Source organism: Micromys minutus, assembly GCF_963924665.1.
Source record: "Micromys minutus genome assembly, chromosome: 20".
NCBI lineage: Eukaryota > Metazoa > Chordata > Mammalia > Rodentia > Muridae > Micromys > Micromys minutus.
In genome coordinates, this window is record NC_137955.1 from 16,225,644 (window position 1) to 16,237,799 (window position 12,156).

General features: G+C 42.8%; 1 protein-coding gene across 1 annotated transcript in view; it reads right to left on the bottom strand.

Moving 5' to 3' along the window:
- The window catches only part of ITGA1 (integrin subunit alpha 1), a 141,961-nt gene extending 131,287 nt beyond the window's left edge, over positions 1–10,674 (bottom strand). The window contains exon 1 of the mRNA XM_080933736.1: positions 10,320–10,674. Coding sequence (XP_080789862.1) covers positions 10,320–10,380 — 61 coding nt within the window. The 5' untranslated portion in view covers positions 10,381–10,674. The remainder of the gene's footprint in view (positions 1–10,319) is intronic.
- Between the last annotated feature and the right edge of the window lie 1,482 nt (positions 10,675–12,156).

A 12,156-nucleotide genomic window follows, 5' to 3' on the forward strand; every position in this document is an offset into this window, starting at 1 on the left:
ATTATAATTCCTAATTAACCCCCATGTTCTTGCATTCAAGCCAAAGCACTCTGTTTTTAAGTGCTGCACTCATGTTTTGGGACACATTTTATTTCACAAGAATAACCTTTGTTCTGAATACATTCTAGGAATTTTTATGTGGTACCCCAGCTCATCCTGTTATCAGTACTGAGTAATTCACTCTGCCTCTTGTGTCTATCTGGAAAGACCAGAAACCAAGGCTGAAAAACCACACCTCAGGTCAATTTGAGTGCTTTATCTGACCCTTTTAAACCTGAATGTTTTGTTTTTTGTATTTTCCCATAACCCCTGCAAGGTCCTTTGCCTATATGTAATTCTAAGCTAGCCAGGGTAAAATGACAGCCATGTTAACTCTGGAGAAGACTCTGAACACCCAGACTTTGTTATTAGACTATAGTTCATTTCACTTAATGATGACCATTAAAACTATAGTCTTAGATGGTTATTTTTTTTTTATTCTTTTCTCAAATAGCTAAATGTAAAAACTAAGGATGAACTACAAAACTAATAGTAAAAAAGAAAATCACGATTTAGTTCTATCACCTGAGATTGTCATTTGTACTTATGAGCTTTTGGAAATAGAAACCTCCACAGGAATATTTCTAATGGTATCTCATTTTCCTATCATACTTATTAATCTTTCCAAAAGAAGAAAAGCATCAGTGCTGTTGCCTTCAAACATCTGGAGTCTGTTGTCTTGGAGACACTGCAAGTGGAGAGAATTGGACTAGAAGCTGAGAGAACTGTGACTTTTGCCCTCCATGTGTTTTCATTGTGACTTTGGCACACTCAGTCCATTTGAAAGCCACTTTCTTCCACTTGGCAGTTGAGGGAATTGAAGTCAATCCCATAGATTACAGGTGTAAAACTATGCTGTGTCAACTTAAACTCACACCTATGATATCTGTTTTCAATTATGTGCATGCTTAAATCTGACTCTTTCTAAAACTTCTTTTAGTGATTTGTGGTTGGATGCTTCTGAACTTAAAAAAAAATGGCATAAATTGGGCCCACAAGAGAGAGCTAAGTGGGTATAAAAGTTTCTGATACCAAACTTGAGTTCAGTCCCAAAGTAGAAGGAGAGAAATGACTATAATGAATTGTCTTCTAAGCCCCATACACACTCTGTGGCACACTTTAGCCCCCAGCCAAACACACACACACAGAGTAAATATATGTTAAAACATTCAAGAAGTAAAACATAATTGGTAGACTTTCTTAGCTGGAGTCTGTCAGTGTTAAGCTCTACATATTCCCTTTTGTTTTGATTTTTGTTCTTTGTTTTTCTCTTTATGTTACAAATAAAGTGTTCCTTCTCTTCTTACATGGACACTCTTTATGACGTTGTAACAAGAGGGTGCTCTGAGTTAGATCTGTAGCGTCCTGTAAACAAGGCACTCTGATAAATCTCTTAAGAATGCCTGGCTTGAGGCCAGAAATCAGAATCCCACAAAGTGAAGTGCACACATCAATTTGAACAGGCTCATATCAAAAATAAATGGCTTGGCAGAGTTCTCTGGAAGGAAGCAGGTTGTGTGCAAGTATTTACTGCAGTGGACTTACTTCATAGCCATACTAGGGAATGAGATGCTCCGTGTTTGTGTGACAGCAACAAGGACATTGGGCTCTTGAAATATGAATATCATGTTTGAAATCTTGGCACTTATCACTCTGACTTGTTGTTCATCTAGATGGGGGCGGGGCATTGTTTGTGGTTCTGTTTTACTTTCTGCCAAGACTTACTTTATTGTGACCACAATCTGAGCTTGTCATCTTGTCTTAAAGCCTCCCTGGGTGTATATCCCAACGTTACATCTCTGTGTGTCTATTGTGTCTTCCAGACCACAAGCCCCTGAAGGGCTCAGACGACCTTCTTTACTCCCCAGCATAAGTGATATGCACTAGTGTGACACATAGAAAGACTGAGCAGCGATTCTCCTTTACAGAATTTTATGTTTAAGATTTATACTGCTACCAAAATCATATGCAAGATTGCACTTAAAGTAAACATCTATAAACCTACTCAGTTTTAAAGGTATCAGGACTAAGGAAAATGGGAATTTTAAACACATATTCCTAACAGAAAGCATTACAATCTTTTTAAATAATAAATGTCAGTTACATCTATTGTACATTGAAATGTGATCATTACAGCACATATGAGCAGCGAGGGAACTTATTATGAATATCTGGAGACAGATAATATATTTGAAAAGAACATATGCCAGGGTTAGGCTGTACAAAGGCTGCTGGCTGACCTCTACAAGCAAAGTTAAGTGTGTAAAGGGGAAGGTTATTTAGCTAATTATAGGCGAAAGGAGGAAAGGTGAAAGGGGGAAAGAGTTTTTCGGAGAAACTTCTTGTTCTCATTCTTTGAATTTCATCTTGACCACAAGTGTTAATGTGGCAAAGTCAGCAGTCTATCCATCCCCCACCAACCCCCCCACCCACCAGTACCCCTATATGTGTTCGTATGTGCAAGTGCTTTACACATGTAAGTGTGTATCTGTCTACATTTATCTCTGTATTATAGGAAGATTTTTGTCAAGAAGTAGTATAAGAAAATGTTTAACAAATACTTTAAAAGCTAAAAGTCTAGTTGGTCAAAGCACATTTAATTTGCATTAAGGCATTGTGAGTACTTGGGAGGTAGAAGCAAGAGAGTTGGGAGTTGACTCATCCTCAGCTATGTGGTCAGTTTGAGACTAATCTTGTCTACATGAGATTTTATACACACATAATGTAATTTATAGCAAAATATAAAAACCACCTCAACCATTTGACCTAATGCAATTTAGATGCTCTATTAAAAATTAGGAATTGGCATTCATTTTAGCAGACCTCTCATAGCAGGTATGTGTGATTTTATTCCTGGCATTTAAATTATCATGCCTTTTCTATTAATCCAGGTGTCATAGCTGGCATAGGAGGCAGACACTTGGAGAAAGCAGGCTTTGGACATAACCATGTACACATTTCCATTTCTCTTAAAATGGAACCGACAGAAAAATTAAATAAAACATAACTAACTTTTTAAAGTTTCCCTTTAAGTCATGGAACAGATCAGATTGCAAATAGGCCCATCATACACACCAAGTGCTCACACTCAGGGCATGCCAGAAAATTCAGTCTGCCACTGGACACACACACACACACACACACACACACACACACACACACACACACACACACCAACGACCCCTCGAAGGTTGCCCTTACATCATTTCAACTTTCTCTGTTTCCCCCCAAACATAGCTGTTCCCAGGAAGCTCTGACTTGGGGAAATGATGAAGCTGCTGATGGCAGAGGAGAAATTATTCCTTTGGTTAGATACAGTCTTGGCTTAGCAAACAGCTGAGAAGAGAGGCAGGGTCCATATCTTTGCCTAGAAGGGCTGCTGTGTTAGCCTCTTTGAAATCCTAGGATACAGATAGAGTTCAGGTTTAATTTTTGTTTGTTTTTGTTTGTTTGTTTGTTTTCTTTTCTTTTTGTTTGGGACTGTTTGTTTTGTTTGAGAGAAGGCCTCACTATGTAACCCTGATTGGCTTGGAACTAACTCACTATATAGATCAGCCCAGTCTCAGATTTGTAGCCATCAACCTGCCCCTGCCTTCACAGTGATAGAACAAAAGGCATGAGTCACATGTCCAACAAGATGCAGTTTCCAAATGTACCAAGAAATATGCCCTGTGAATAACTATCTGTTGTTGATTGCAAGATTCAGATGTGTTTCTTTTCCACTTCAATATTTCTCAAATAGGATACGGATAATAACCCAGTAACCTGTAAACTGTCTTTGGTTCAGTGCTCATATTGTTTAGTGCTACATAAAATGATACATTTTTCAAATGGTGGGTGAATGAACATATACATAAAAAAAGAAAGGTGAAGATTTATGTTAAGGCAACACATGATTGGACAGGAGAGAGAGACACGGGGGGAAGTCGAGGAGCAGAGGTGAAGGCAGGAGGCAGAGGAGATTTGTTGCAGTAAATATTAAAAAATAAAATCAGTTTATGTCTTTATCGGCCCTGAGGTCTCACCCCTCAGACCTGACCCTGATATGGAGCCGTGTGTACCCAGTCCAAGTAGCCACTCAGATCTCACTCGGTCTGTTCTCTGCCTCTGTCCCGAGGGGATTCTGTACCCCAAAATCCCACAAACACAACTCTACAGCCTGATAGCTTTTTGTACAGGTTTATATGTTCAACTCTCATCCACAAACTCTCTACACAAGATTACATTAAATAGACAAAGATACAAACTGCCTTTCTATATGAGATATTAGACCTGTAAAAGCCTTAATGTTTATAGTTATTTAACGCCGATCAATATCACCTGGGTCTAGCTGGTCCTTGGGGACCTCCATCCTGCCACACCTCTCCTTGTCCTCTGACCTCTGAGACCTCTCCTCTCTCCACCTCCCTCACCCTACCCAGTCACTGGCTTTCCTTTATTTTACTAATTAAAATTGAAAGGTTCAGATGATGTCACCTCTAGAGTACGTGACTGGGCAGCCCTTCTTGGGGAAGTGGAATTAACATTAAAACACAAACAGCTTCAGGACAATCTACAGAGATTGAGGAGAGAAATCAAAATGTAGCTTGAGAAGGAGGATCTGGATCCAAGTGGACATAACTGGCGTTAGGTAGATATGAATTTTTAAGGATTTTATAGGTCTTATATCTCGCATAGAAGGGCAATTTGTATCTTTGTCCATTGGATATAATTTTATTGCATAGAGAGTTTGTGGATTGAGAATTTAATATATAAACCTACATGAAAAACTATTGGGGTTTGAAGTCATGTTTGTGCCAGATGGTAGAAGAAAGAAAATGCCAGGGCGGTCGTATCCACCCGGGACAGAGGCAACAGGGGCAGTAGAGTAAGCCACACCTGAGTTCTTAGAGGTAGCCTGGAGCACCAAGTGGTGTGGGGACTGAATGTGTGTACTCAACTCCACACTGGAGCAGGGTCTGAAGAAAGGACAAGCCATTTTTACTGCAACAAGGAAAACATGATTGCTCCTAGGTATGGTGGAGGAAAAAAGTTTATTGTAGATAGAACTGAGAGTATAGCCAGACACTGAGAAATCTGGGAGAAGTCCAGAGTGCATATGACCCTGAGCCAGGCCATGTGAGGGGATTCAAAGAGATGAGGGGAGAGCCAGGAGATCAGGAGACCGAAGAGGCCAGAAGGGTAAAGGATGGATACAAGGCCCAGGGAGCCAACATGGCTAAGTTATATAGGGAAGGCAGTTGGGGGAAGGGCAGCCCAGCTCCTGGGTTCACTGTAGGGAATGAGGTATGGTAGCCATATTCTGTGACAGGTAGAGAACTAAGGCATGCTGGGGGAACCCCAGGACCAGGTCCACTTTGATATGTTAAATAGAAACCCCAGCTAGCCATTTGTCCCCAAAACTGAGGCGTGACATGGAATCATCTATTCAATCAGAAAGGAATATAGGCAAGACTATATATACTTCTAGGACGGGCTAATCTTTTAAGTAGTTTGTAAGGTTGTCTATAGTCCATTATTTCATAGTCCATTCAATAAAAAGTGTCAATTATTCTTAAATCCTAAGGAAAATCAAAGAAATGCACAGTCCTCACGGAGCACACAGCATGCTGGAAGGCACACAGGCAGAGATTTCATCACCGCCTCATATGGTGTGCTGTTTAATTGAAACAAGGGTGCTGGGGACAAGTCTGGGGAAGGGCAGCTAGTCCAACTCTTTGACTCACTTGGGAATCCCATTTGTGTGGGAGTTCAGGGTCTATAGTGCTGGGAGGAACTGCTTACGTCAAGGCCCAGAGGCAACTTCAGAAGGGCGGACACAATAGAACAGTCTGAAGGAAGTTCAGAGATCTTGAGCAAAGGAATGCATTAGTCTCATTTGTATTTTCTGACACTCCGCTGTACAAGTTTTAAGAATGGGCACAATTCCCTCTCACAGAGAGCCCTGAATGGGCAATCTATTCTGACTTTAGTGCTATGGCAATGATTCCCCCATAGCTTTCATCCCGGGTGCTTCACGTGGACATAAATACACTGATCTGTGTCTTCTGTATCAGAAGAGCAGTTCTAGATGATAGTGTTTGAATCCTAACTCTCAGAAAACGCATCAAACATCGTATATATTAAATATTTTAAAGGGCATATGAAAATCTGGTCAGTTAGGAATCTCAGTGGGAAGTTTCAGGGGTTGGGAGTAGAGGAAGGGAGGCAGAAGAGCACCCATGTCTACATACACCAAGAAGTCAGCAGCAATGAGACACGACTCCAGAGCTCAGACATTGTATAGCTAGATGATCACTACCTTAGTTGCCTTTCTGCTTCACGTGACAAGACACTTAAGTTGACAAGACAACTTAAGGAATGAATTGCTGATTTTGGCTCAGAGGTGCAGAGGTATCAGTCTACAGGTCATGGTAGAACAGCAGTTCACATCATGGTGGACACAAAGCAGAAATGGTAGGCAAGGCAAAATTCCCAAGAGCACCTCTCTGGGGGTCCTCTAACCACACAGCAAATTCTACCACCTCTCAAAAATGTGTTCAAATTTTATATCCATCGGTAGATTAAACCACTTTATTAGAGTCGACACAATCTAATCATCTCTTGAAAATGTAGAGAGGTTTTGTTTTTAATATTAACCATCAGTATTAGCTTCAAGACTACATAAAACAGCTAAATTAGTTTGGCATACACACACACACACACACACACACACATATATATATATATATATATATACATGTTACTCTTGTTGTCTTCTAACTAAACAAATAAACAAATCCCAGTGATTCATTGCTGTATTTACAGATATCATGATGAGTAAGGCAACCCCCATTATAACTTCTAATACACGACTGCCATTGGAGTTCATTTATTCAGTTGGAACAATGTCTCCCCGTGCTCAGTCATCTCCTCACTGGACTTCACTTTATACAGGAAAAGAAGGCTTGAAAGATGACTCATGCTTCTAGGCAAGATTCTACACAAGAACAGTGGAGGCCATATGTAGAGCCTGTTATTAATCAACTGAGATACAAGTAACTTTGGTTAGATTCTGCTTATGGTAGAGTGTGCTATCATATATAATTTCACTATATACCTAACAATCATGGGAATAACACAGGCATTATTAACTGTATATGTGTCCTTATTGAAGTAATTTAGCCATCTCTGCTTGCATTTTACTCACAAACCCACAAGGCTGATCGATCGAGGAAAATGACTTTGTACAAATTAGGCTTGTTTCACAGCAGGAAACCCGAGGTCAGAGGTGCGAACTGAAGTAATTTGTCATTTACCACCTGTTAGACTTTGGGCAAATGGAAAAAAATAATCTTCGTACTTTTTGGTTTTCATTTTTTTTCTTTTTCTTCAAATTATGGAAGATGTGTAAGTTTTCTCGCCTTTTTAAAATTAGAGATAAAACATTACAAAGTTCTTGACCCAAAGCCTGTCATACAGTAAGTTCCAGTATTTCTCTGTGCTACTTACAGTCAGCATGTATGGAGAAGGCTGGGTCTAACCATTGGACATTTCCAATGAGAACAACGGGGACGGTATTACAGAGGATAGGGAGGAGGTGCATATTACCTCTGTTCCATCTTGTCTGAACGTCAGTACTGATTCAGCTGCAGTCTACCTGCCCCCACAGGTAGATACAGCAGCCTTCTTCCGGGCTTCTGGTTCCTCAAGGTCTATGAGCAATCATCGTCTCTTCTCACAGTGAAGCATCACACGATTTCTATCTACCGCTTCTTATCCCATGAACTCTACTGTTATTGCCTCCTCTAAAGCCTCCTCCAGGCTGTCTGTTTATGAAACTACTTTCAGTTGAATCCTCTGTGTGTATCCTATATACCACAAGGACATTGACCTGTCTAAAACAATGACAAAGACTTTATTTGAACATTGAGGGGAGGAACCTCTCTTCTTGGCAACTTGTTTAATATATGTTGGAAGAAACTAACACAAGAAGTTGTAAATCCTTGGGAAGTTTATTGGACTCCCGGTGGTGTGTTATGATATGTGCACAGCATTGAAGGCTGGACAGAGTTTGTTTAGAAGGCAGAGGGTAGTGGGAAGGAAGGGTGGGGTTCTTTTGTAGAGGCATCGAACAACAAGAGCATATCCTCAGTGGCAAGAAGAGCAAGAGGCTTATGAGGAATGTAAGGAAACGAAACTGGATGTGATGGGTGTTCTGTTTAAGGGCTGTGGTAGGCAGAATAAGAGTGTGCAACCATTGAAGATGCCCTTGCCCTAATCCACAAATGCTGAGTACATTTTTCCTTAGATGAGAAAGCAGACTTGGCAAAGAGAATGAATCGGAGATTTGGACAGAAATACTGAATAAATGCAGGAACCCAGGGCAGGTAGACTTGGAGAAAATGTGAGCATGAAGCAGAGCCATTGAGGAAGACTGAAAAATTTGCATGTCTACCTTTGAAAGTGTCCACAGGAAGTGGAATAAACACCCTGGGGGTGGAGCTTGAGTTTTATCTCAGTGTGACTTAAAACCTATAGAACTTGTAAAACAGTAAATATCTTGCTTTAAGCCAATCAATCAATGACAACTTATTGCAGCCACAACAGGAAATGGACACAGGGTCCTGGATTTGGACAATCTATTGAGAACGTTGGATTTTTATCTGAGAGACAAACATGAACTGCCACAGATACAAGAACAATGTCGTATTTAGTAGATAGGTCAGGGGACAGTTTAAGCTCTATAGTGTCATTGGTGAGTAGATATGTCTGTAAGACTTCAGATTAACTGCTGAGTCCATGAGTTGGTAAGACATTTCCAAGTGTGAGCAATTCATAAGGAAAAAGTCAGACCTGGGATCCTTAACGTCTCGTGTCTTGTGGAATGGACATAAATACACTAAACATAGGAACCTGTACTGCCTGGGTCAATAATGCTCTAAATATTATACACACAATATAAATGGAGCACACTTTAGAAATAGCTGCCCATCTGCCTCTTTTCTCTCACCTTGGATTCATCGAGGCATGTTATACCAACACATATGTGAAACTGTAGCTTTCTCATCCCCACCCCTCCTTTTAAAGAACACAGAAGCTTCATTTCCACACTGACTGTTTAGTAAAATAGGGGGAAGACAAGAGATGCAGCTTGAGTAATTAGTAAACAATTCGGATTTTTGCAAGACATCAAGATACAATCTTGGAAAGTTTTGGGTTGGAAGGAATGAGAAGCCAAACTTGCATCAAGGGTCTACGCAAGAGCTGGTGGGTTAAAAACACTCCCCGGCCTGTGATGCTGCGCAGAAGTCACCACTGTTTGGATTCCTGGGCATTTCCTGAGAAGTGGGAAACGTTTGGATGAAAAGCCCCACAGCTCCTTAACTGCCCACACCACTTCACTATGAAAGAAGATGGGCTTGCTAAAACTCCATTCGTAAGAGACCTTAAGAGCTCTCAGTATTTAGCCATCCACTGCTGGGCTAACTGGCCCTATTTAATAGTCAAACGTGAGATTAACTAGTTAAGCTCCCCAACAGTGAAAACATCAGGCAATTGAATACCAAGTCCTGTTCTGTTAAAGACAGCCACTAACGGGGTGATAATCTGTACTTAAACTTTCTACCCTTTCTCCTGGACGTTGGCTCGGTTTTCCCTCCCCAACTGGTAACTAGAATAAAGGCTGTGACCCCAGCTTCTCCTGTTAGGAGAATCCGAAATGCCCCCCCACATTTCTCTCAGTTGATGAGAACACTGAATTTCTAAGGCATTGCGCCTTCTTAAAAATACATTTGTATTTGAAAGACAGCACTGTGAAGTTTGGGTGCTAAATATTCAAATTTTAAAATGTTCCGCCTCTTAGGAGCTACGTGGGAACTTCATATTGGGACAAGCAGTAGTTTTGCCTCGCATGCCTGTCTTTCCTTGTTCTTTGGCAGAAAAGGTCCTAAATATTAAACAGGAAGAAAATGTCATCAAGTCCAGTTGTGAGCAAGCCTACGGCAGGAACTTAGCACACTAATCAGACGCCCTCCGGTGACTCTCCCTTGCAATATTAAAATGCCTAAAACGCTAGGTACACACAATGTAAAAACAACTTCAGTTTGAAATGCTACTTGTACTTGGAAAGTTCTCAGCACTGCCCCCCCCCTCGCCCACCCCCCCGCACTCAGACGCTCCCTTCAGTCCTTTAAAGTGTGTCTACCTGAGGGCCCCTTTGGTCTGACCCTCTATGTGTGTCACCCCTCACCCGAGCCCCAAACCCCACCAGAGATGCTTAAGAAAGCAGGGTCGCTCACCCGTGAGAAGCCAGATGCAGGCTACAGTGACCTTTAGGCTGGCAGGGCGCCTGGGGACCATTGCTGGAGCGGCTGCTGGAACCAGCGACGTGCTGGTTCGTGGGCAGGAGCTGGCAGGAACAGGCAGAACCCGGGCGCCGGCGACTTGCGCTCTGGGTCACTCGAACGGTCTCCGCGGGTGTCCGACAGTGGCCCCAGCGGCTGCAGCGCCCTGGAGCGGTGGAGGAGTGATTTCCTGTGTTTTGGTCGAATGCTGCTAAGCCCTCTCCACGCTTCTCACATCCCAGATGGATTGCCACATCTCCCGCCCCTTTGCGCGCTCGGTCTCTGAAGTCTCACTGGCGGCCACCCAGGTTCTGTCCGAGACATGGACAAATAAAGCCAACTTCGCGGGATCGTGTTTAGGCTAAAGTCCACGGGCAGCAGCAAAGCAAACCTTAAAGGGACATCTGCCTTTCACCGAGAGGGCGATCTTGCTTCACGAACCAAATCCCAAAGGTGGTGGGGAGGCGGGGCTGAACATTCAGGAGGGTGTCACTAACCTAGTGGCCCCGCCTTCGCACCCGGGACTACTCGCAGATCTGGGTAGAAAGGACGCTTTCTAAGTGCTTTTTACTCCTTGAAGGGAGGTTGATTTCCTGAGTCTAGCTGCGCAGAAGGGATCAGACGCGCACAGAATTACCCTCCTTTTGCCAGCGGACTCGTGAATTGGCCTTGGAGCCTTCTCGCCCCCAGGGCGTCTTTGCTATGGGCAAGCTTCTCCAAGAGCTTTCCTTTAAGTTGCAGAGAGTTTGCTTCCTTTGAGAGGACTCCTGATTGAGGGAAGTTGTAGATAAGGAGTTTTGATGGGGAAACACTGTAAGACAGCCTGGGAAAAGGGTGAAACTAAACTGGGGGCGGGCAAGGAAGAGTTAGGGAAACGGGGTGGGGAGGAAGCCAGTCTTTTTAGAAATGGAATGTGGGCTATTTTGTCTAAGCTAAATTAGGATGTTTAAACACTGAGGAAGGGCTCTAATAGAGACGCCACGGCACTGTTTTAGTTTTCTTCTTGTATGAGTGCGTATTAAGTCATTTCATGTCACTTCTAAGAGAGGTGAGCAGGGGTTGCTTGGCTTCCCGGGCCTGGTCACTCATGATCCATATTAGCATCAATAAATGTGTATCGTGTTCAAGTGGCTTAACACTTTTGAAAATTTCAAAGAAGGGGAAGGAATGGGCGAGTGGGTTTGTGGTTAGAGCCCTTTGCAGAAATCAGTTCAAGGGAGCAAATACTGAAAAATCCCTGTCCAGGGTAGGACAATGTAGAAGGGTACTACCCAAAGGAGGTTCTACCATCTAGACTGCAAGACAGGTGGCATAGGGGCTGGGGGAGGGGAGGGGTGGAGAAGCCTACAGGCATCACTAGGCAAACTGCCAAATGGAGAAGTATAGCAATATAGCGCTACAAGGGGAAAGGATGAATGTTAAAGAAGTCTGATGGTCAAGAATAGGGTGAGCTAGTCAGGCATAGTGGCATAGACCTGTCATCCCACCACTGGACAGCCTGAGAAAGGAGGGCTTCAGGTCCAAGAGGCAGCATGGGTCCCAGAGTGAGAGCCCATCTCAAACACAGACAACAAAACGGTGAGCAGGATCCCAAGGTGGAAGGGCGCCTAATCGAATTACTATGACCATTAGTCCCTTAGCAAGGAATCTCCATTCTGTGGTGGTTTGAACATGCTTGGCCCATGCATGGGAAGTGGTGCTGTTAGGAGGTGTGGTCTTGTTGGAATAGGCGTGGGCTTGTTGGAGGATGTGTGTCACTGGGTAGGCGGGCTATGAGGTCTCTTAGTGCACG